Consider the following 26,035-nt stretch of genomic DNA (forward strand, 5'->3'; position numbering starts at 1 on the left):
ACAGGCACTAAGGTGTGAAAATGTATCAGCTTGTCAACTGTGACTGGCAGTCTTGGCAACTGTAGCAAAATATCAGGCTTAAAAACAAGTAAGTTTCACTTGGAGAATATGCATCCAAGTCGTTTCCCCCTCCACAAGGATGGCATATCAAAGGGGGCACTTTACCACATGGAAATTGCTGAAGAGACTTAGACTTTATAACAGCAATTACAAGTTTTTTAGGAGGTGAAGTAAACTAGTGGCTGACATGTGAATTCACCCCGTTATACAGTGGTACCTCGGGTTACATACACTTCAGGTTACATACGCTTCAGGTTACAGACTCCGCTAACCCAGAAATATTACCTTGGGTTAAGAACTTTGCTTCAGGATAAGAACAGAAATCGTGCTCCGGTGGCACGCCGGCAGCAGGAGGCCCCATTAGCTAAAGTGGTGCTTCAGGTTAAGAACAGTTTCAGGTTAAGTACGGACCTCCGGAACAAATTAAGTACTTAACCCGTGGTACCACTGTAATGTAATTGTTCCATTTGTTTTCATGGCAAATGCTTGGATGACTAACTGCTAAGATGGCTGCCCTCGATACTGTCAATATCATGGGGGACTGTGTCAAAAGCCTTACCGAAATCAAAATACACTATGTCCACAGCATTTCCCTGATCCACCAAGTTTGTAATTCCATTAAAAATAAATCAGATTGGTCTGATATGACTTATTTTTGAGAAAACCGATGCTGGGTCTTAGTAATCACAGCATCCTTTTCTAAATGCTAACAGACCAACTGTTGAATTATCTGTTGTAGGACCTTCCCTGGCATTGATGTCAGGCTCACCGGTCAGTAGTTACCTGGGTCTTTTTCTTTTACCCCTTTTTGAAAATGGGGACAGCTTTTGCCCACCTCCAGTCTGTAGGAACCTCACCTGTCTTCCAAGAATTCTCAATTCTTGGTAGCTTGGCCCAAGTCTAAGTAACCTTCCACCACTGCTTTCATATATATAATTTATCATGATTTATGTGTTGCTTAATCATCCAAACTTCTTAAGTTGTTTACACAACACAAAATATGCATTAAAATTAACAGTAGAAGCAATGAATATGGCTCCAACATGGTCCTGCATAGCACAGAAAGCCCAGGCTTTTTCTCTGCATACGTCGTCCTCTCCTGATGCCTGGACATTGGGGGTAGGGAAATTTCTGTGACCCCTGGAGGTCTGTGTGGCCCCATACCTCCTTCCTATGCATATGATGCCCTTTTGAGGCCTTGGCACAATTTGAGTAATTGTGCATAGTTCTGTTCTTCTTTTTTGTTACCTGTGAGGAGAAGCCACTGCTGGCTGTAAGCTTTCCACAGAGCGGGAGATCCTTCCCAGTCAGAGTTGAACCCGGCCTAATCCTATTTATAGGCTCATCTATATCTGCAGCTGAAAGACTCCAGATACAAATATGGGTGAGGAGGAGACTTATCCCATCCAGTCAAGGTTAAATTGCACCTAAATTCAACTTCAGCACAGCCCTCACACACTAAGTCCCTTACTTTTGTTTGCATTTGGCCATTTTCATTGGCGTGAGAACTTGGGAGGTGGATTAGGCCTCAGAGGACACCTTTTATGCAGCCTGATAAAAAGGCTTATAAGAACACAGTAGTCTGGGGATAGTGAGGAAGCAAAGGCTAAAGAATGGGGATTATTTTATTTACATTTGCTTCTGAGAGGTCTGCTGCAGGGTGTGATTTGTGGCTCAGATATGGCAATGCCGGAGATCCAGTAGAATGGGCATTGTAAAAGTATTAGGTTCCCTCTATCACAGCCTCATTTGTCTTCCTGCTTAGATACAGCATTCTTTGCATTGTTGAGTGTGCCAGGAACTCTGACTCAATTGTTTTCTTTAACTGTTGACAGCTGAATCAACAGTTTGTCCAGCAGAGGGGGCCTTGAACATACTGCAGGCAGCAGAATTTTTGCTTAATAATTACATAGTTGAGAACAAGCTTGGATGTGCTTCAAATCGGGCTGAATATTTCTGGTTCCAGCAAGCAAAGAGTGGGAGAGGGGAGGTGCAAGCTGGCAAGGAAGTACAGTGCTGTATATAGGCTGTCTGCTAAATACAGTTACATTAAAAGCAAAGCCCTTGTTGCTGGAAGAGAGATCCATTTCATCTTTTAAAGGTGCCATTGCTTTTCCTTGTTTCTGTTTGGCACTACAGGTTGATATATATTCTTTTCTGCTTTTCTGTTGCATCTAGAAGCAGTTTTAATCTGGATTTACCTTGTTATTATGTTTTGAATGTTTGAAGTACTTTTTCATTGATGATGTCTGTAATGGTTCTAGGGGTTGCTCGTGCGTAAACCGGTGCTTATCTCCCCGGCTGGGTGCAAACACCTGGCTGGGTTGCCAAAGTGAACCTTTTCCGTCCGGACAGCCACTCACCCGTGGCTGACTCAATCACTGGCAGAATCCGTCAGTGGGCGTTTCTTAAACTTCTTCCAGCAAAGAAGCTCTTTGACGCCTAGTCTCCTCCTACTCTCTCTGCGCGAAAGCCTTCTGTGCAAGGAGGGCGTAGGCAGCGGAGGACCCCTACTCTCCCCGCTGGTCCCAGGCAAGGAGTCATGGGACCGTCTCGCCGCTTCCCCCATCTGCCCCCCTTCTCCACTGGTGCTACGCTGATTCTCTTCCCCAGAAGATGGGCTGCTCCTCCCGATCCCTGGACGCTCTCTGGAATCCCTCTGGCTTTTGCTCTCTCCCTCTGGCACTGATGGCAGTTCCCTGACAATGTCATTGTTTCATTCTTAAACTGTTTTGAGGTTTTATTACGATTGCACAGTATATAAATGGTGGGGAGGGAATCCCCGGCAGTGATGGTGATTAACCCTTATGAGCAGGGTATAAATGATAAAATTATTATTATTATTTGTCAAGAAGTATTATTAATTGCCTCTGTGACACCATTAAGATAACCACAAAATTGGGACCAGAAGCTATTCTAAGCAGATACAAGGACACCTAAATTGTGATTAGACCAAATCAACAAATGTTCCAAGCATCCACCTGTATTTTGGGTAATAGCCAACATTAGTTATTTTGGGTAACAGCCAACATGAGTCACGTAGAGTAAGCCCAGTTAGTCTACTTTGATATTACCCTGTATATCTATAGAAGCAACATCACATTACTTTGTTCTATGGTAAGGCAACTGATGTGAAGAGCACGGTTTTCCAGCCACATCTGCCTTTATCTTCTGCCTCTTGTTAGGAATTCTACCCTAACAAGGTTCCTTTCTCTAGCCATGATTTCATCAGTCTTTGCCTAAGTGGTATGTTTGCTCTTCTAGGCAACAGTAATGAAAAGGTTTGTCAGGACTGAGACAAATACAGAGCCATCTGTTAGCTTGGGTTGAGGCCTATTGCAGTTCAAGATACAACTGAGCAAGAGGTTTGGTATTTGATGTTAGCGAAGCTTTGTCTTAAAGCAAGGCTTTGTCTTAAAGCAGGGATGAGGTTGGACTTGTAAAAGGTTAAAAGAGTATTGGGATATGATATATAATGAATTGAAAAAAATGTTTAAAAAGACATTTCCAAAAAACCCAGAGTCCTTTTGGTTGGGGATAATTCAGAGGGAAATTCTCAGGTGTCAAAAAAAGTCTATTTATGTACGCTGCCACCGCAACCCGTGTTCTGTTAGCCCAAAAATGGAAAACAAGTGAGTTCCCAAACAAAGAAGAATGGCAACTTAAACTGATGGAATACACTCAGCATGCAGTCTTAACTTATAGAATAAGAGAACAAGAAGAACGCACATTTAAAGAAGACTGGAAAATGTCTACTGAATATATAGGTGAAAATTGTGTTTATTTAAAAATGCTGGTAGCATTAAGATAAATTCAACAGTGCAAATAAGTTTTGATGGATGTAATAATGGATTACTGAATGGTTTAGTTCATGTAAAATATGCAGGGATGTATGGTATGCAAAATGAACCACGGAAGGAGAAGAAGGGAAGTCATTGATTTAAGGTTGTTTAAATGAATATTTTGAAATGTAATTTATAAAAGTTATTTATTTTTTAGAAAAAATCAGGGATGAGGAACATGTGGCCCTTCATTTATTGTTGGACTGCAACTCACATTAGTCCCAGGCAGCTTGGCCAATGGTCTAGGACAGGGGAAACTATAGTCAGTGCTCATTGTGGCTGATGAGAGTTGTAGTCCAAAACCTCTGAGGGGCACCCCAATGGAGAAGGCTGTTATAGTGCATTTCCAGGACAAGGACAAGGAATCTGTGACCCTCCAGATGTTGCTGGACTATAGCTTCCATCATCTCAGACTATTGAGAGAGGCAATGGCTTGAAAATACCACCCATATGGATATCACATTGCCCACATTCACATTTGTAGCACTATGATACCACTTTAACCAGTCATGGCTCCCCCCCAAAGAATTATGGGAGCTGTAGTTTGTTAAGCATACAGAGAGCTGTTACAGTACCAATATTCCCCTCACAGCTACAATTCCCCAAGTTCCTTGTGAAGAGGGATTGATTGTTAAACCACTCTGAGAAATGTAATTGTGTGAGAGAAATTAGGGTCTCCTAACAACTCGCTGTGGGTTAAACCACAGAGCCTAGAACTTGCTGCTCAGAAGGTCAGCAGTTCGAATCCCTGTGATGGGGTGAGCACCCATTGCTTGGTCCCTGCTTCTGCCAACTTAGCAGTTCAAAAGCACATAAAAGTGCAAGTAGATAAATAGGTACCTCTGTGGCAGGAAGGTAAACGGCATTTCCGTGTGCTGCTCTGGTTCACCAGAAGCAGCTTAGTCATGCTGGCCACATGACCCGGAAGCTGTACGCCAGCTCCCTCAGCCAATAAAGCGAGATGAGCGCCGCAACCCCAGAGGTGGCCACGACTGGACCTAATGGTCAGGGGTCCTTTTATCTTTACCTAACAACTCTCAGCATCTAAAACTACAGCTCCCAGGAATCTTTGTGCATTACAGTGGTATTACAGTGTTTTTAAAGGCAAGGTGTGAATGTAGCCATTGTGTGGAGACCCCTGTCAGCTTTCTATTTCTTGTGTAAAGAGAAGGTCAACAGCTTCCGGTCTTAGACCTCAGTGTGAAATACTGTAATACAGTATTTTGTTTGTCCTCATTTCGCTGAAATGTTCACACTTCAGAGTCTCTCTGATACAAGCAAATATTTGAGGTCATCCATAAGAGGTTTGGTCCCCTATCAGTCATTTCCTTTTGACAAATTTGTCTGAAAACAGCATTTTTTCTTTAAGGACATTATTTGGACACCGGGTGAATTTGGGGCACCAGCATCAAGCTTGATATGTATGTGATTTTTCCAGTTTTGAAATCTTTTTAGCATTGAGTACTGAATCAAGGAGAGCCTCCAGGGAAGAGCTCTGCAGAACTGGGTAGGGCTTGAGAATGAAAGAAGCACAAGAATGATTTTATTTCCTAACAGGCAGGAGCTGAAAATCATAAAAATCTGTGTCATGTAGTATGAAAAAACACAGCAACACTGATTCCACTGGTGGTGTTAATGCACTATCTATAACTCCACAGAGCCTAGGACTTGCTGATCAGAAGGTCGGCGGTTCAAATCACCACGACGGGGTGAGCTCCCTTTGCTCGGTCCCTGCTCCTGCCCACCTAGCAGTTCGAAAGCACATCAAAGTGCAAGTAGATAAATAGGTACCGCTCCGGTGGGAAGGTAAACAGCGTTTCCATGCGCTGCTCTGGTTCACCAGAAGCGGCTTAGTCATGCTGGCCACGTGACCCGGAAGCTGTACGCTGGCTCCCTTGACCAATAAAGCGAGATGAGCGCCGCAACCCCAGAGTCAGTCACGACTGGACCTAATGGTCAGGGGTCCCTTTACCTTTACCTTTACCTTTATAACTTCACACTTTTAGAGAAATTCTAGAACCTACTCTAGATTCTGTTCTGCACTGGGTTTTTTAAAACACACACACGAGAGAGATTTGTTAGTTAAGGGTGTTGATAATTAACATGGATTGATGCTGATGTAGGAAGTAACCATACGTTTGGTCTCTTTTACAGGGTTGTCTGGCTCTAATGATACTGGATTGGCATGATGAAGCTACTTCCCAAATGCGAGAAAACAGGCCTTTGAAGTAAGCCACAGTGGGGTTCAACTCCCAATTAGGCATGTTCAGGATTTGCCTGCAAGGTCTCTCATCCTCCTGTTGTGTGATCAAAGCAGGAAAGCAAATTGCACTCTGTGTGTGTGAGGAAGAGAGAAAATCAGCAATCACATTGACTCAGATGTTTGTTACATTGTGCTTGCTCCAGAAAGCTTTGAGTGCTTTATGCCCGTGTGGCAGGTTAGACTGAGAAACAGTGAGCTGTAAAAGGGAGCAGAGACCCAGACAGTCTCTTATTCAAAACCTACGTTGTGAAACAGGGCTGTAGCCCAATGGAAGGGCATGTGTTTTGCATACAGAAGGTCCCAGGTTCAATCCATAGCTGTCAACGTTTCCCATTTTTTAAGGGAAATTCCTATTCGGAATAAGGGAATTTCCCTTAAAAAAAGGGAAAAGTTGATAGCTATGGTTCAATCCCCCATAGACAGGGCTCTGAATGCCACCTACCTGAAAACCTGGAGAGCCACTGCCAGTCAGAGTGGCTAGATTGTCCAGTTGTCTGATCTAGTTTAAGGCATCTGCCTGCATCCCCAAATGTACACTGAGAAAAGCAAATACAGTGGTACCTCGGGTTAAGTACTTAATTCGTTCCAGAGCTCCGTTCTTAACCTGAAACTGTTCTTAATCTGAAGCACCACTTTAGCTAATGGGGCCTCCTGCTGCTGCTGCGCCACTGGAGCACAATTTCTGTTCTCATCCTGAAGCAAAGTTCTTAACTTGAAGCACTATTTCTGGGTTAGCGGAGTCTGTAACCTGAAGCGTATGTAACCTGAAGCGTATGTAACCTGAGGTACCACTGTACGTGTCTTGGATCACAGTTAAAGGAGCACAGCAGTTTGGTGATTTCACGCTTGCTGTGTCACATACATGAACTAAGAAGCAGCTCATCTTTTAGCAAACCTTATTTTTGCAGATTCCCTCTTTTCACAACAGCTCACTGTACTCCCCCCCCCCAAAAAAAAAACTGCTTGGCAGGCTCAGTGGATTAAAAATGTTAGATTTCCAAGTAGTCACAGGGCCGGCAGCTTAAGATAGCACTCAGAGCAGTGTGGAGTTGGCAGATCTGCATATTTCCTTACTTCTACATCTATGCATCGTTTTGCAGTTAAGCAAGTTGTAAAGGGGCAACTGGTCCCTTTTGTGCCGTCACCAGCGTGTGCCCTCGTACAACAGATGCCTGAGTTGTAGGGCATAAATTGTCAAAATTGGAAGTAGGCGAGGGAGCTGCAAAACAATGGGATGCTTTGATTGTGGGAAAATAGGGACGAGCCCTCCAGATGTTGCTGGATTCCTCTCACACACCACACCTCTCCATCCTCCCTCCAGAAAAACAAGAGGCATCATCAAGAGTTCAGGGACAATTTCCAGGCACAGAAAAGCATTTGAGGAGGGTGCTAGTGAGGAGAGCCTGTGGCAAGCGTGGTGGGTTGTCAAGAGAGGCCTGGAGGGATGTTTCATGCCCACAGGTTTGAGATTCTCTCCCTTTGCGCTGCCATATAACAAACCCTGAAACATTGAGATGCTTCACTGCATTTGCGAAAGATTTAGCGGAACACCACTAATACATTCTGGTCTTCTACCTCCCATCCTCTGAAACGAAGCCATTGGCCTAGGTGGCATGTCACATTAAGCCATAGTTTAAAACAATGATTTAATGAGAACCAGCAATGTGCTGGTGTGTAAAAGTTCCCGCAGCATCTCTTCCTCACTCTGCTGCCACACTGCAGACAAAGCAAGCCAGAGGCTATCTTGTCATGTCCTCTGAACCTGGACTTTCGGTTTTCCTCCCCCAAAAACCCTGAAGTGGTCAGCGAGGAATAAACATTGATTTTATGAGTTGCGGTTTGTTTGGAGGAAACAGACCATGAGCCTGGGTTCAAATTATATAAGCCAAACTGTGGCATAGTTCATCCATGGCAGGCAGCAGCAGGAGGAGAGCACCATGGGAACTTCTGAACAGCATGCTGCTAGTTCACAGTAAATCATTGTTTGTTTTAAACTGTTTAGGGAAGTTTTTAATATTTAATGTTGTCTTGTTTTTAACACTTGATTGGGAGCCGCCCAGAGTGTCTGGGGAAACTCAGCCAGATGGGTGGGGTAATAATAATAATAATAATAATAATAATAATAATAATAATAATAATTTTTTATTAAACTATCATCGGATGTAATTTTGAACCAGGTTACTCTCATTTACAGAATTTGCTAGTTGTTGCTGCTGCAGTTACTATTATTATATCAAATTCTGTGATCTGAATTCTGTAATTCTTCCTGCCTGCCATCTACATTTGCTTTTGTTTCCACCACTGATCACTAACAATCATACCATATTTTTTTTTTAAAAAAAGGATGATCAGTTGCTTTGGAAAGCATTGTAAGGATTACAAATCAGTTTAATCACCTTCCCAGCACACACCTGTAAATGCTCTGGGGGAGCACATTAAGGAAAACAGGTGAGATTAGCATCCTCGACACTCTCTGCACATTTAGTCCAAATTGTAGTAATTTCAACCCACTTCTTGCAAGCAGCTAAGTGTCTGCAGGTAATAGGCAAAGGGGAGGCTAGGCTGCCGCTGTTTCCATTCTCAGATCCAAATTGCATTGTTCTCACCGAACAGAGGTTAGTGCCATTGTGGGGAGAAGCGTTAATGAAACCTGTTTGCACTAGTTGTTTACCAAGCCTGAGGGCTGATTTGAGGCTTCTGCTGTGTGCATCTCAGCTGAATTATTTGCGCTAAATACACCTGAGAATTGTTGCTGGCACAGTGTTATGGTGCTGAAAGCTGCACTGAAGTGAAAACAAATTTTCACACACAATAAATATGGACTAAGTATCAACAATGGAAAACTCACTTTTTGGAGGTGGCTGGTGGCTTAACAAAAGCTTGGCAGCCTTAGTTAGGGAACATGTTTCTATTGCCTTGGATCCTACATGAAGCAGTAAGGACATGATAGCACGGCCTCAGCCCAGTATACCTGAAGGAGCGTCTCCACTCCCATCATTCAGCCTGAACACTGAGGTCCAGAGCCAAGGGCCTTCTGGAGGTTCCCTCATTGTGAGACGTGAGGTTACAGGGAACCAGGCAGAGGGCCTTCTCGGTAGTGGCACTCACCCTGTGGAACGCCCTCCCATCAGATGTCAAGTGTTATGGCAAAATCTGGGTGCGAGGCTGCTCTGCCACCCAGCTCGTCGGACTAAGTCCGCGGGTCCCTGCGGAGGAAAATGAGTTCAGCCGGAGACAGGAGCAAACTGCAGAAGATCCATGTTTATTGCGCAATAAGGTTCAAGGCGAGATTGAACAGCGAGAAAAGGGTGACATGAACTTTTGAAACTTCCCTCCATGTCCCAGAATACAGTGCAAAATACATCCCAGTTACATCATGAATACATTAAGAAGAGGTTGGGTTACACAGATTACATCATGAATATATTAAGAAGAGGTTGGGTTACACAGGATTAACATATGGAGGAGGGGGGGGGGAAATTGCAGAGCTGGAGATATGTGTAGATAAGCACATCCTGAGTACCGGTGATGAGAAGACAATGGTCCATGTATGCATAGTCTGCCACCTGGCATTGCCCAGAGGAAAGGCCAGGCAGAGTGATTTGACAGGATTAGGGTCTTAACACCTTGCTTGAGGGATTATGGAGGACAGGGAAGGTGTCATGGAGTTCTAGAGAAATTGAGCAAATTGGCACGTTGATTTTCTATGATTTATAGATTTTAGTCCCTTCTGTCATTGACAGTTGGAAATAAATGGATATATTGTAGCGAAGAAGGAGGTGAAGAAGACATGCCCCCCCCCTTCCGTATCACAAGGAAATAAACAACTACCTGACTTTTAGAAGACATCTGAAGGCAGCCCTGTTTAGGGAAGTTTTAAATGTTTGGTGTTTTATTGTGTTTTTAATATTCTGTTGGGAGCTGCCCAGAGTGGCTGGGGAAACCCAGCCAGATGGGCAGGGTATAAATAAATTATTATTATTATTATTATTATTATTCCTTAAAATCTGGCATTTGTTGTGGCTTGCGGTTTCATAGCCTACAGCCTACAGCCTACTTAATTCTTGGATGCGGTATCTCTTCTGCAACTTTCTCAGAGAAGCAAGTCACTGAGCATGCTCCCATTGCTTTGGAGAGAAGGGATTAGTTGATATGCCCTCTGCTGGTTTTACAATGTATCCTTCTCCTCTTAATAGTGATGATAACAGCATGGGTTGACGTTGGCCATGATCCATAACCATCTTATAACATACCCATACCCATCTTATAACATACTCGATTTTGATGCACACACACCAGCAAAAGCCAACTTTGCTTTGAATTGAGAAAAAGGACAGCCTAGCTAGGACAGTCTCATACCTCCTCCTATTCTGAGCCATGTTGAATAAGATAGCCATTCAGATTCCCCTTGGTTAGTACTGCATACAAAAGTTATTTTACATAAATACATAAATAGTATTATTACTATTTTCTTGGCACAGTATTTGGTATCTCTCCTGAGTAAACAGTGAAATATTTTTTTGCTGGTGAAATGCGTGAATACGCTCATGTCTTCTCCTGTACTGTGTATGATAGTCATGATACAAAGCTGCATGTGGTCCTCAAATATGCATAAAATCCCTATTTCTGGGGTGAATCCAGAGTAAGAGCAATACAATGGAAGTATATGGGAGGAAAAGGAGGAGGTGGTGGGGTGGTTCACTTAGCATATGTTCATAACATGGATTTTTAAAATAGATTTGATGAAAGCTCTTTTCTCTTTCAGATACAGTGGTACCTCGGGTTAAGAACTTAATTCGTTCTGGAGGTCCGTTCTTAACCTGAAACTGGTCTTAACCTGAGGTACCACTTTAGCTAATGGGGCCTCCCGATGCCGCCGCGCTGCTGATGCACAATTTCTGTTCTCATCCTGAAGCAAAGTTCTTAACCTGATGTACTATTTCTGGGTTAGCAGAGTCTGTAACCTGAAGCGTCTGTAACCTGAGTTACCACTGTACTTAAAAGAGAGAGAGAGAGAGAGGCATATTTAAGTGTGTGATCAGAAGAGTTCAGATAGAAAAACAGGGCCTTTATTTGAGTTTCTACATTAGATTCTTACAGCTTGCTCTTACATAACAATTCTGTTTCAGCAGATTTATCACTGAGATACTTCAGGCACCTTAAGTATGACATCCATTGTACTGGAAATCTTAGAGATGAATCTAACTGTTGCTTGCATCAACTTCTGATTGTTTTATTTAGCAGCCATTTTCAACAAAGGTGCTGAGACCAATAACAGTAGCTTTAAATTGGCATAGGAGGCTAAAGAGAGCCTTAGGGTGTGAATTGAAATGATACACAGAACAAAATATTAATGAAGTTCTGCTGATTGACAAGATTTTGTCCTTATTTGGTGCAGAGAGCACTAACACCATGCTATTATCTTGCCTGTTCAGGTCCCCACTGCATCTGAAAATGTTGGCTGGCTACCAATTCAGACAGGCTGCATTTGCAGGTTTTGTTGACACCCTCTATTGCAAAGGTGGCTAATCTTATTTGAGGGTTATTTTTCCTCACAGCCAACCCTACGACATGACGGTGGTTACAGCTGATGGGAGATGACTTCCAGTCACTTCTGGGGGGCCTTCCCCATCTCATCTTTGGGAGCAGCAAGTTCCTGAAGTCAAGAGGTGGAGGAGGCAGCAAGAATCTCATTGCGCAGGTACCATGGAAACTTCTGCATCCACCAGGTCTCACCTTGTGCAGTGCCCAGGGCCGGATTTAGGTTTGATGAGGCCCTAAGCTACTGAAGGTAATGGGGCCCTTTATATGTCCAGCTGTCCTTTGTCAGCAACAAATTGTCGCCGTTTTTTGTGTTGAATATATGCTATATGGTAATTTATGGACCTAATAGGTATCTAAAGCCATTTGCACATCACACAATATGTATTTTATCAAAATAATTGATATAGAAATGAGCAAACCAGTGATCTTTTAGGGAGCAGGCTAGCAGGCCGGGCCCATTACTTACATCATAGGAGCCTACACAACCCAAAACACTGTTGCTGTGTGTAGGTTGTATTTTATTTGTTTTTTTATCTTATAACTTGGAAATGTACAGCCAGGTTTTTTTTCCCTTTTACGTTTTTTGGGGCCCCATGAGAGTGGGGCCCTAAGCTATAGCTTGTTTAGCTTATATGTAAATCTAGCCCTGGCAGTGTCCACTTCTGCCTCTCTTTCTGTTAGCTCATCTAGTCACCGTTGGCTGTAGCTGATGTTCAGGGAGAGAGCCCTGTCTGTGTTCTTTCCAGCCTTTGCCCCTCCGTGTGGGAAAAGCCCAGTCCAAGCAACCAGCAGTGTCTGCACTATTGCAGTCCCTTTCATACTCATATCCAAGACTGCCCAGCCACAGCTTGCGCTCCATGGATGCAGAAAGGAACTCGGTGGTGGCAGCAGGAATGGGCACCTGGGGAAATCCACTTCTCCTCGTTAATTTCAAGCAGCCAGAGTGCAGCAAGCATGACAATAAAACATTTGTTGTCTTCTCTCCTGTTGGTGTGCAACCGCATGGGTGCAGCAAGGAACAAAAATAAAACTAATACAAATAATAATATAATAACTCATAATATTATTGCTAATAATTAACCCTGTGGCACTGAAAAGGCTGCATGCTTTCTTAGGGAACACATCCGACAGCACGGCACTGAATGGGACTTGCTTCAGAGGACACAGAATCATGCCTGTGGGCACTGCTAGACTGTTGCAGACCCATATTGAAATATAGCTGCAATAAATGTCGCAGTGCAACCACCGTTTGAATTCCACTTCTGGCCGATTGCGGAAGAGCAGTGCCTCAGCTGTGATAAAGGGCCCTAGAGTACGAACGGCCAATTATTCTGTTTCATGGATGGCTCACGGTGTTACACACTGAATGGAACAGCCATCCAGCACGTCTCAAAGGAATGACTTCACTTCGGTCACTTTTCAGAATATGTATTCGTGTTCCGTAGAAACTTGTGTTATCACTGCGCTGAACATAATTAAACTGGCAAGGAGGAAGGCAGAAACAATTTCCCAGCATTTTCATACCACCTTAAAGGCTACGCTCACACAAAAGGCTGTGATCTTTGGAGCCAGCGGTCTGTGGATAATATACTAGGACCATCTGTTTTACACATGATAGTGTTAAAAAAAATAGCCCTATACTAAAATAAATAATGAAGCCATGTGTTGTTAAAGCTATCGAGGCAGCAGAGTACAAAGTATAAAAGCCTTTCTAGAAGACTCCTTATTTTGCATTTCCCAGTTACTTGAATTTACTGTGTCTCTCCTTTGGAGAAACATTTCCGTGTAATCCATTCAACCAAATTTGTGATTATCTCTCTTTCTCTCTTTGCATTTGATAGGTTAATGGGAATGCACACTGCCAGCACATGGAGATTGTAATGTACAACCTGCCTTGGCAACAAAAGTGATTTTCTAACAAATAAAGGGTGCCCTATAAAAACCAGACTTCCAAAAGGATTTAATGTCTAGTTGCTGAAACACAGCCTCATGCAGTATTCTTAGAATGAGTTGTCTTGTGAAAATTTCATAAATAAGGGACAATGCAGCATTTGAAGTATCTCAAGGGGACATGCTCCCCATTTAAATATTTCTGTTACATTTAAATCAACAAGGAATCTTATAGCACCTGAAACACATTTTATTATGGCAATTCTTTTAGTCTCTACAGATTTGCCTTAATAAATTGATTTCACTGCAGCAGGTTAACACGGCTTCTCCTCTGGAATTCGCTTTGATTGTATCCCACCCACCTTCAAGAAATTCCGTGGTATTCACAACTGAATTCATGCAGGATTTACACCAGCCTTAAGAAGTAAGTTAAGCTATCAGATGAGTTGCCAAAGTCAACCATGACTGGCTGGAGGGATTGCTCTGGGTGGCCCATCTACTAACTCAACACCTGCAGTCTGGGACAACCAGAGACTGATATTTCTATTTGCTGTCTGTAGTCATGTATAGTCTTGCACGCCACCCCAATCTCTGAGTGGTGTGAGTTTCCAGGTGTGTATTCAGGGTTTGTATTTCCTTCGGAAATGAGGCACATCATATGGTCTTTATTATATATGGTTTGTTTACATATACATATAATATGAGCCTGTGATGGAGGAGTTCACAGTGTCAACCCTAAGAAGGCCTTGATTCTCTCATAGCCACAGCCTTAGATTCCTGCAGAAATCAAGCATGGCTCTCTCTCTCTCTCTTTGCCTTTCCAGCCTACAGCTTTTTGCATATCATTTTTATTAGTTTTACATTAATACTTTCCATTACAATATCTCCTCATATGATATTATATTATACATTTTGGCTTCCTTCAAACTTCCTTATGATTTTCTATCTTTCATTTCAAATTTCTGCATTTTCACTATCTAACCATTGCTTTAAAATAAAAAACATTAAAACATCATACTTCCTTATTCTTATCTGCAGTGGTTTTTGTACCTTTCCTTACAAAGCTTCTTGCAATCCTACCAACGTATTTAATTGAATACAATTGTCTTTCAAATAATCTCTAAATTTAGTCCAGTCCTTGATGAACTTTTGGTCCCTCTGTTCTTGGATTCTTCCCATCATTTTAGCCAGTTCTGCATACTCGATTGTCATTCTTTCTTTGTCGGTAATTCCTCTTGTTTCCACTCCTCAGCCTACAGCTTTTTGCATCTAGCCTCTAGCTCACATCTCTTCAAAAACTCAACTCTGCCTCTGACTTTCTAACTTACCTGCAAGTGTCCCTGTATAGGGAAGCTTTTTAAGGTTTAAGTTTTTACTATGCTTTTATATGTGATGGAAGCCACCCAGTCAGATGGGTTGGGTACAAATAAATTATTATTATTATTATTATTATTATTATTATCCTTAGTGGCTTGTCACCCAGGCTATCACCTCCCCTGGAGGCTAGTCTGGCTCTTTCAGGAGAGGCATTTGGCTTTGTGGAGAATCATGAACATGAATGGTCCCATATAAATAATAACAACAAGCTCAGGTTTATTTTACATGAAATAAATGCAGTGCTTTGACATGTTAAGCGTGTGAAGTATTTCCAGTATGCTGTCATTTGGAGCAATGAAAGCAATGTCTCTGGTTGTGGCTCTCATGTTACTGAGTTCAGCATTCTTTGGGCTGGCCAGTTAGTGGCTTAGATTTTTTTTTTTTTTTAAATTAAAGTGCTGCTTGTCAAGCAGCAGAATTAAAAACAAACAGAACCACCCTGGGGTTTGTGGCTCATTTGCATATATACAGAAAACAGGATTAGAAGTGTGCTTTTTGTCAAAAACAAAACAAACAGAGTGCTCTTCACACAGCTAAACCATTGAACAAGTTACTCTGGGGCTGGTGCTTCATTTCAGCTAATACGCAGAGGACATCATCATTACATGTCCATCTGAAGGTAGCATTTGAAAGATCTAGGGATTATGTTATTGGCCAGAGAAAAGTGATGGGGGAGGGAAGGAAGATGGAGCTGTATCTGTGGAAACGAGCATAAATAACAAAGAAATGCTGCGGCAGGAGTTACATCTCTCCTATCCATGGCTGCACATTTGTACAAACACTTGAAAGCTCCTCAGCATAATCCTATTGTCTGCCACCGTCATCTTGTATTGCCAGAGAAACAGCTGAAATCATGTTCCAGACATTGGCACAGAACATATGAATCGCAGCTCGGGGAGAATCCCCTGCTCTTGAAAAGACAGTGGTACATTCCTTCAATTGTGAACCTCTACTAAATTGGTTGCTGTGCATTTAATTCTAGTCCCACTGTTCAGTGCTTATAGGTGTTGTACAGCATCTTTCCAGTCGGACAGGATTTTCAGAGGCAGGTGTCTCTGTCTCTCCCCTTCCTTCTTTTTAAAAGGAACTCTTTTCAGCCATTCTTTTGATTAGACAATCGGAGAGACTGCAGGGAGTAGGAGCAAGCGCTCAGCTGCAAAGAATGGATGGTGTCAGTGGCAACAGGACGATGTCTTACAGTCGGTGGAGTTATGACAGGTACTGTGTTTTGCAGCCTTTGACATCACCCCTCCTTACTAGGTAGACAAAATTAGGCAAGATGATTCCTAAACTTACTGTTGCCTTCTCATTAGAAAAGCTTCACAGCCTTTGCCCTATTAAAATCAGTGTTTACTTTTGAGGCGTTAGACTGGCACTTTCCTTCATAACCATTCGGTGTTCGCTTGAACTGACAATGTTATCAACTTGCTGTTTGTTTCCCTCCTTATCCCAAATGACAGCCGGCTTCTCCCCACAATTCCTCTGTAATGTTGAAGGTGGGAAAGTTTAGGGAAATGTGCTGGGTTTCTCGTCTTTTGCAGAAATGGTGTCCCCAGAACTGAGCATAAGGAAAGACCTGTGTGGTTAATTAGTGGCTTAGAAGTGGTGCCATAAAGTTCCATTAGATATTAGCAGGAGATGTTCTGTAACATGTGGGGTGATGTGTCAGGTAAAGGGAAAATCGGGGCAGATTTTCTGCTGAGAACTCTGCAAAATGTTCACAAAGCATTTAGATGGGGAAAGCTCACTGTGATGCACCTGCTACATCTTGCAACAAGCAGCTATTTTTCTCCCTCTGTCCTCCTCCCCATTATTATATCCCCCAAATATAAAATTCACTATCATTAGAGAATTGGTGCAATGGCAGCTCTACAAGTAACCAAACGAAAGGTTTAGGTTCCTTTTCCCTAACTGCATCTAGAACATTGGATTCTTATGTTTGTGTTTGTTGTGCTTGTTGTTCCTTAATAACTGTTGACTGATGAATCACAAAAAGGTAATTTCTGAAAAATCTTAAGTACCGCCCACCAGGCCACAGAAATCCTCCTGTGTGTTCAAGCTTCAGTGTGTCCTTCATAAGATAAATGATAGTCACACAGCAACAGGAAGAAAACATTGAACTAACATTGTGTGCTGTTAGAAGAGGTGGAGGAGAGTGTATCAGAGCCAACCATCTCAGTCTATGTTTTCCATCATGCCCTGTTCTGTGATGCACTTGGTGCCTTTTGATAGGTGACAGGTGTGTGACAGCTGAAACACACTAAAGGTGACTGAAATAGTTTTTGCCTAGCAATAGAATTTAATTTCACTACTTCATATCTTCTTGTAATAGGACAGGCTAGTGGGGAAAGAAAAAAAACCTATGGATCTTATATGGACAACACTTTTTTCAGCTCCCATGTTTTGGTTCTATAGGATAGGGCCTCCTCTGCTTTGGTTTCCAGGCGCATTGCGTGTGTGTGTGTGTGTTTGACAGAAATGTTACGCAAGTTCATATATTGCTTCCTATATCCTGAATGGTTAATACTGTTAAGTTGAGAAATGGTGCAGAGGTGTCTCTTGCTTATTAAATCTGCCCTCGCACTTCTGTGCTACTTGACAATTGCAAAATAGATGGATTCTCTCTAGTGTTCAAAGTAGCTTTCTGCCAGTGGCTGTAACTATGGAAGTCATAACATGTTGCATCTTGGATGATCTCTTATAGCAAAATGCGTTAACAGAAGATGAATGGCTGCAGGTTCCGTGCTTGGCAAAGCATCACTTGGGCTGGCAATTTATATTCTCATGGGGGATACTTTAATTTGCTTATATGCAGGGTCACAAGTTTGTTTGTAGAAAGTCATCAAGCTGGAGAGAATGGTGTATACATCTCAATATAGACCATATGGGGTGGTATAGGGTGGTCTTCAACTAAACAGTTCTGCTAGCTCAAGGACTTTTAGCTATGCAATAGAACTTCACTACCTCCTCCTCTCTCTGCACACCCAGTAAACCTACTCCAGAGCGTTGGGGGACCCCCAGATATATTTAGAGATTGCACAGGCAGAGAAGTGGGTAGAGAAATTCCAATGCATAGCTGATTAGCTGGAGACAGCCCACAAGATATAAAATCAATCGTTTATGATCAACAGTATACTGTGTTTCATTTGTGTGCAAGCTTTCCCCCAAACACAACAGTTTCATGCAGATTGGAAATGGTCAACTGAATTGATCTTGTCTGGCCTCTGGTGGCTCTATCAAAAATGTTTTCAAGTGTTAAGAAATAGAGACTATGTACCTTCATGTTCTATGATAATACATAAATGCATGGATTTCTTTCTAATGACATGAAAGCCTTTTTACTAGGGACAAGTTGATTATGGAGCTTACCACTCCTGGCTTCCCAACCTCTGTCTAGGTCAGGGGTCAGCAAACTTTTTCAGCAAGGGGCCGGTCCACTGTCCCTCAGACCTTGTGAGGGGCTGGACTATATTTTGGAAAAAAACTATGAACAAATTCCTATGCCCCACAAATAACCCAGAGATGCATTTTAAATAAAAGCACACATTCTACTCATGTAAAAACACGCTGATTCCTGGACCATCCTCGGGCCAGATTTAGAAGGCAATTGGGCCGGATCCAGCCCCTGGGCCTTAGTTTGCCTACCCATGGTCTGGAACATAGAGTAGTACTCAAGTTGGCTGTCTATGATGTGAAGCACAACTGCACAAAACTTTCTCTGTTTTTGATACTCTGTTCAAAAGTAGCACATTATGTGAAGCCAAATAAATATAATGATGATGATGATGATGATGATGATAATAATAATAATTTCCCCAGCCACTCTGGGCAGCTCCCAACAGAATATTAAAAATACAATAAAATATCAACCATTAAAAACTTCCCCAAACAGGGCTGCCTTCAAATGTCTTCTAAAAGCCAGAGAGTTGTTTATTTCCTTGACATCTGAGGGGAGGGCGTTCCACAGGGTGGGTGCTACTACCGAGAAGGCCCTCTCCCTGGTTCCCTGTAGCCTCACTTCTTGCAGTGAAGGGACTGCCAGAAGGCCCTCGGCGCTGGAACTCAGTGTCCGGGTTCAGTGATGGGGGTGGAGATGCTCCTTCAGGAATACTGGGCCCAGGCCATTTTGGGCTTTAAAGGTCAGTACCAATACTTTGAATTCTGCTTGGGGACATACTGGGAGCCTATGTAGGACCGGTGTTATATGGCCTCAGCGGCCATATAACATAATCAAGAGGTAAGGGCGGGGAGGCTGTGTGCTAGCAGAACTGTTTAGCTGGATACTGCCCACAATACCCAAGACTGCCAAGGCCAGAAACTCTACAAGTAGCTTTACCACTCCCTGGCAGTAGTAAAACTAGAAAAATAAAATAAAAATTTGCCACCTTGTTGTAAAACCTTAATCTGATGCCTGTGAAGGCCACCTCACTGTCTAATGGTAGGGATCTATTCAACCTGTCTCAACTTTCACATTGACAATAGACCTGGCTGAGGCACTAACTTGGACAGCAGCAGCTCCTGAGACTGCCTGCCTGTCTCCCAGTTTGCTAGTGACTTGACACATACCTCTTCACTATTTCTAAGCCTGCCATCTCAATTGCTGGCTAATTTTACTTACTCTGTGCTGTCTTATTCTCCAAGACTCTTTCTAGAACTGCTGGAACTTCTCTGCAAATATGCTGCAGGCTGCCACAGGGATAGTTGAAAACTGTGTGGGGTCAGGTGCCTTGGAAGTGATTCAAAATCTTCTCCTCATGACGCCCCAAATCTGAAACAGTTCCTGACTGTTAATAGTTTTGTTTATAATGCTGGTATAAAGGAGATAAAATAACTTACTGTATTTTTCGCTCTATAAGACGCACCAGACCACAAGACGCACCTAGTTTTTGGAGGAGGAAAACAGGGAAAAAAATATTCTGAATCTCAGAAGCCAGAACAGCAGGAGGGATCGCTGCGCAGTGAAAGTAGCAATCTCTGTTGCTGTTCTGGCTTCCGTGATAGCTGCGCAGCCTGCATTCGCTCCATAAGACGCGCACACATTTCCCCTTACTTTTTAGGAGGGAAAAAGTGAGACTTATAGAGCAAAAAATATGGTATTTGTTGCTTGGATGTTGCTTTTCCTATCAATTTTCTCAACCACCCTTTCCGTTATTATTTGCATCTTATCACATGTGGTATCCTGAATTTTTTTGGTTTTCTATCAGTAGGTCTAAAGTAAGGCACATTGAAATCAGCTGAAAATGGTTAGAATAAGAATGGCATAAGCAGTAATAGGGCCAGCGTTTGTGCTCTTCAGAGGTTTGGAATTAGCTTTGCTGATTTGAACTAGAATTGTGATATGATCATAGACTTTGTTAAATCTGTGATTTTCCAACTTGAGTATACCTGCAATGTAAATGACAGCTAATTGCTAAATCAATACAACTGATCAGACTAAATCAGATTGCTGTGAACATTTTTTCCCTTTAAAAAAGATCACATTTCTTCCTCTACCAGCCAGATGAAATGTAACGTTACCAGTGTCAAATTGATGCTGTTGCGTTCCTAACACTTTTCTACTGAATAGCGTTTTCATTTGCAATAACCAGGGATGCAATTTTCATTCATATCTTATATCAGTTTCCATCAGATGCTTCCTGTATTCAAAATGTAGTGTTTTGAATTTTTTTAACCAATAAAATTGGATGGCTTTGTAACGTATTCAAATATGCTGGAACTTTTTTTTTAAAACTATCTTTAGTCACTGTAGATTTATATTTATGAAAATTTTTTTTGGCTGCAGTTTTTAAATTACTTTTTTAAAGAGCCATGTCACTGAAATCTGTAGGTCTACTTTGTGATTGTGTGCGAGAAGTGAACAAGGCAAGGCTTGAATAACTGGTGCAAAAGTGAAAGCAGCTTTGAAATGTATATTCTCAAAGGCAGAGATATGTTGTTAGCTTCATTCAGTCATGGCCTTTAGAATTCAAGTCATAGCTTTTCATTCACCAGCAGTAGTGTTGAAAAGGTGAACCTCGATTATTGCCAGCTCATGACAACAACATTTTGTTGCCAAGGGTACGGAGAGCAAAGGAACCATTCATTATCAGCTTGATTCAAATACAAGTTAATAAACTATGGACCATTGCCCAGGATTGCTAATTCCAGCAACAGTAATACTGTTGACTGTTTACTGACGCAAACTGATTTCACACATGCCACTTAAAGCACATTTGAGTTGCTCTCCTGCTGTTGGAGTGCTTGTAACTCAGTGGCAGAACACATGCTTTGCGTAAAAAAAGATCCCAGTTTAAACCCCTGGCATCTCCAGGTATAGCTAAGAAAGACTTCTGTTTGAAACTGCAGAGAGTCTCTGCCAGTCAGTGCAAACAGTACTGAACTGGATGGATGGACAGACTTGGCAAAAGGCAACTCCTTATGTGTGAAATGTAGGATAATCAGCCTCATATAACCAACATTCTTAAGTAAAATTAATGCATGAAGGGGTTAATACCACAGAGTAAGCTGTCCTGCCAGGCTTATCTATGTCCACTTCCCTTCACCTTAAGAGGAACCAGGTAATCAAACCTTTGTTTTCCTCCAGATTATGTGAGAAGCTCAGCTTCTGAAGATCTTCAGGTATAGGGCAGTACAGTGGTCCCTCGGGTTACATACGCTCCAGGTTACATACGCTTCAGGTTACACACTCCGCTAACCTAGAAATAGTGCTTCAGGTTAAGAACTTTGCTTCAGGATAAGAACATAAATTGGGCTCTGGCGGTGTGGCGGCAGCAGGAGGCCCCATTAGCTAAAGTGGTTCTTCAGGTGAAGAACAGTTTCAGGTTAAGTATGCACCTCTGGAACGAATTTAATACTTAACCTGAGGTACCACTGTATATAAATTCAATAAATAATGAAATAATAATAATTATAAAAGAGGTTTGAGCTGGTTGCTCCAGCTTAGCTGCACAGCTCTCACAAGCTACCCTATACCAATGAATTAGGAACTTGACCAGTTCGTAGCTAAGCCCAGGTTTTCTGCCTGTGAAACTTTTCTGAACCGCATGAACCTGACCTTTGAAGAGTTTGTAAGTAAACCATTTTTCAACTTACCAAATGTGTGATATTTTCCTACACTGGGAGAAGAGGGAAACTTTGGAAAGAAACCTTTTGTACTCACTTTAAAGGGCACATTTTACTGTTTTACAGCCTATTTTTCCATGCTTTACTTCCACATAGCATGTTTTGCGATTTTAAATCTCTGCTGGGATTCTCTTACTTGCCCCAAACTTGGATCTTGGCACCAAGGAATTCTCCTTTATATATTTTATTTCCTGAATGAACATGAAAGATAGAAAGAGACTTTCTCTTTAGAAAATAAAACAAATAGGCGGATTTCAGTAGTGGTTGGTGCCACGGTCTGGTTCACGGCTGATCAAAATCCCGGCTGGGGACGTGGGGACCAGGGGCAAGATGGCAGGGTGGGATTCCAGAAGCCAGGAGTCAGAAAGCCAAGAGTCCAAGGGTCGGAGAGCCCGGAGTCAAGAAGCCATGGGTCCGAGGGTCAGGAAGCAAGGAGTCACAAAGTCATAGGTCTGATGATCAAGAAGCAAGGAGTCAAACACAGCAAGGCAGGGAACATGTTGCTGTGGCAAAGAGCTGAAGGGAAATGCTGACCTTATATCCCTTCCCAGCTCCTGCCACCAGGTGCTGTGAGTTACCACCCAGCCTCATCTGTGAGGCCGTGCCTTGCCTCTTCAGAACAAACTTAGGAAGGCCCCAGTCCTGCAAAGTCCTATTGGTCACAGGGCCTGGCTCCTACATGCACACCCGACAGTTGGTGACTGGTGGGTCAGAAGGCAGGAAGACCAACTGCAGATGGACAGTGACAGACAGTGTCAATTAATTCTAGTTTTGTCCCCCTCCTCCTCCCTGAGTTTTTCAGGGGCAATGCTAAGACTAAGAAGGAGGAGGAAACTCACTGCCGGGACCACCCTCTGGACTGGTTGTAAGTAAGAAGGAATAGAGGAGGGAGGTAAATGAGTTTGGTGAATTAGTGCCCCATTTGGCCCAGTGGACCAGCCTTCATTGCTAGAACAAGCCAACTTTGTCCAGGACGCAGAGAGATAGAATGAAGTGGTGGAGACAACCATCACACCTGTATCTCTGTCACTTGCACTGGCCAAGGTAGATGTCAAGGTATAGGCTTTCACTGAATTTTTGAAGGGCTGGATTGGGTCCCACCCTGGAAGCTCAAATGTAAAAAACACCTGCCTGCTGGATCAGACCAGTAGCCCATCTAGTCCAGCATCCTGTCCTTACAGGAATATTATTATTCCTTTTGAATAATAATGACAACAATATATTTTTAATCTAGGCGTTTCCTCCTTGTTGAATTTCCCTTTGAAAACGGCTGATGGCAAGTCCTTCACTCTGCCCTTACTAGTCAATAAGACATGTGCAGATTTGTCCCATGCCTAGAAAGCATGGGTCTGAGTGGTTTCGCCTTTGCCCACCGCTTTTGCCCAGAAAACCCACTCTCTAGCACTATATTGGAATAAACGGCAATTCGCTGAATTGCCATTTGTTCCGATTCGGCGCTCACCTGCAGGTTTTTCCAGGAGAAAGCAGTGTGGCCTTGCACCAGAGTTGGAGCACTATGACCAGCTGCCGTAGCCGTGGAAGTTGCCCAGTATCTAATAAAAATCCTGTGGGAAAAGTACAGAAAGTCAGGCTTTGTTTGCTCACCTGAGTGACTGTTTTGCTACTGAATTAAAAAAGGAAAAGGTAACTATTGGTACCTTCATGCTATTATGGTGTTAGTCCTTCTATACCTCTCTCCAGATTCCTCTGTGATATTTTATCCTTCCCCAATTTCCTTCCTTCATTTCCTCACTCATTCGTCTGCCGCTATTTTTCACACGAGAGCCATTTGATCAGCAGCATAATGCTATCAAAATGCAAGAGTAATCACCCACAGCATTTCAGGTACAGCAATGTTTACACCAGAGGATGGGTTTTTGAATATATGATACATCCTTCTGCAGATTAGCTTGTTTTGTTCAGGTTTCTCCTACACAGGGAGATGGCACTGAGCAACGGATTGTTCTGTCCTCTGAATTAAATGTGTGCTGTTCCCAAAGTATATGAACTGGAAGCAGGCCAAGGAAATACAAAATGTACATGACTGCATAGCCATTTCCTGAAACAATATTCCCTTCTGGCAAGGTACAGATGCTGTCATAGCGAGGCACAGAAAGCACCTGCTTGATTTCCATTGCTCTTCATTTCCTCTTTAAAATAGTATACATTTTTAAACTGAAGAATGGCTAAGAAACATTTTTTAACCAGAAATGTTTCAGTGAAGTGCTGCTGTGTTTAAATAATTGCAAACTGTTTCTTCTCACCTTTGATTAATGTGACAATTGTAACATCAAAAATAGTTGCAGTTCATCAAACACAAGTCAATGAAAACAGTAATGAAGGTTTGTATAATTCCCACCATCTTCTGAAGTATGGAATGTGGACCAATGTGAGAGGGTCTTTTCAGTGGCTACCCTAGGGCTCTGAAACGTGTTTCCCGAAGGCAGGGGTTGTCAACCTTTTTGGACCTGTGTGCATGTTATGATTTTCTGAGAAAGTGCTGTGGGAACCAGTTACAAAATGGCTGTCATGGCATAAAACAGCCTGTTCAACAAGTTTATTGTTTTAGCCAAAGCCCATGACAAACTAGTACTAGACAATAGTATTAATAAAATAATACAGAGTATACATTCATTGTATAAAAATCCATAATATATATAAAAGACTTTGCCAAGCTCCTGAGCATTAAAACAGTTTCCATTGTGCATCTCTGACAACTCTGATTCTAATATCATTTTGCCTTTTTAAAATCCAATTTGCCAGCACCCATGATGTCAGAGAGATGTTGACAAAATCAATAACATACATTAAAAAACCCAAACCAACATATAATTCAACAACACGTTAAAGTAACAAAATAAAGAGGATGGATCTTCTTTTTAAGCAGCTTTTCACTTCCAGGTGTGATTTTTTTACTCTACTATCCCTGCTGTTAAGGCAGTGCTTCTAATTTATTGCGTCTATTTTCCTTAGATGTCTTAATGACGATGTTTCTTATTTGCTATTAACAATCTTCTCTACACATTTTACTGAGGAATAGATAATAAATCCTCAGGTACTGAAGGCTGCAATCCCATAACACTGTGAGTGCATCCCATAGAACTCAGATACTTGAAATGGAATAAAATAAATAACTTGTGACAACCAGATGGGATGCTTGCCACAATGGGAGGAGGCAAGTAAGTGTGAAAGCAACAAGCATCACCAGTACTGGGACATAGACTTGGGCTGGGCACGGCTCAGTGGGGAATGTGTCCTTGCAGCATCTACCACTTCAGGTTGCTGCCTCCCTCTGCCTATTGTTGTTGAGCATAGGAAGTGTATTTTGCCGGACAGCTATGCAGCTTCCATGATACCTTTCGCCAAGCTGAGATGGGGCTTGAGGACACCCATAACAGAGAGCAATGCTTGCTGCTCTTATGTACAGTTTGTCTCTGAGATGCATTTTGACTGAGATTGCTATCCTTGGCGAGTGGGAGCATCGAGACTTTCTAATGAGCTATGTTCATGAAAATAGATGAGAATCTATCTTGTAACAACAATATAACCCTGATACTTAATCTCCGTTGTTGGAATTGAATGGCTCGAACAGAAATGGTTTTGTAACTCTCCACCTGCCTGATGTGATCAGGAAATCTTACATGGATTCAGGAGTCACATTTTCTGCTTAGTTATCTATGAAAGCATAATGCACTGATATGTAAGAGCTGTTAGCGTGCTTCTTCCCCAACAGCATGCTACGAAGCTGCGGTATATGAATTGCAACAAGCTGTGTGTATTGCAACCCAGAGACACTTAAGCATTTCGCATGCCTGATCTTTAGCATTATGAGGCAGCGTGGTGGGGGGTGTGGATAAGCAACCCATCCTTAAAGCTACCACAGGAAGGCAGAAGATCTGGACTGTGGATTATACCCAGTGAACCAAACTATTTTCAG

The 26,035-nt window shown here is 42.4% G+C and overlaps 2 protein-coding genes and 1 long non-coding RNA gene across 4 annotated transcripts in view; 2 read left to right on the top strand and 1 right to left on the bottom strand.

The window, feature by feature from the left end:
* The window catches only part of RIC3 (RIC3 acetylcholine receptor chaperone), a 513,554-nt gene that overhangs the window by 233,360 nt on the left and 254,159 nt on the right, over positions 1-26,035 (bottom strand). The gene's annotated exons all lie outside the window — the stretch shown is intronic.
* Positions 2,111-13,658, top strand: LOC310665935. The gene is made up of 4 exons (XR_014505725.1): positions 2,111-2,161; positions 6,057-6,130; positions 11,724-11,866; positions 13,551-13,658. It is a non-coding gene; the product is annotated as an uncharacterized lncRNA (long non-coding RNA).
* Positions 15,937-26,035, top strand: part of TUB (TUB bipartite transcription factor) — a 118,637-nt gene continuing 108,538 nt past the window's right edge. Inside the window, exon 1 of one of the 2 annotated variants that reach the window (XM_083408455.1) lies at positions 15,937-16,194. In XM_083408455.1, the coding sequence (XP_083264581.1) occupies positions 16,139-16,194 (56 nt within the window). In that variant the 5' untranslated portion in view covers positions 15,937-16,138. The remainder of the gene's footprint in view (positions 16,195-26,035) is intronic. The other variant, XM_083408452.1, reaches the window with a different exon arrangement.

Source organism: Podarcis tiliguerta (genome assembly GCF_965153285.1).
Source record: "Podarcis tiliguerta genome assembly, chromosome: 1".
Lineage (NCBI taxonomy): Eukaryota > Metazoa > Chordata > Lepidosauria > Squamata > Lacertidae > Podarcis > Podarcis tiliguerta.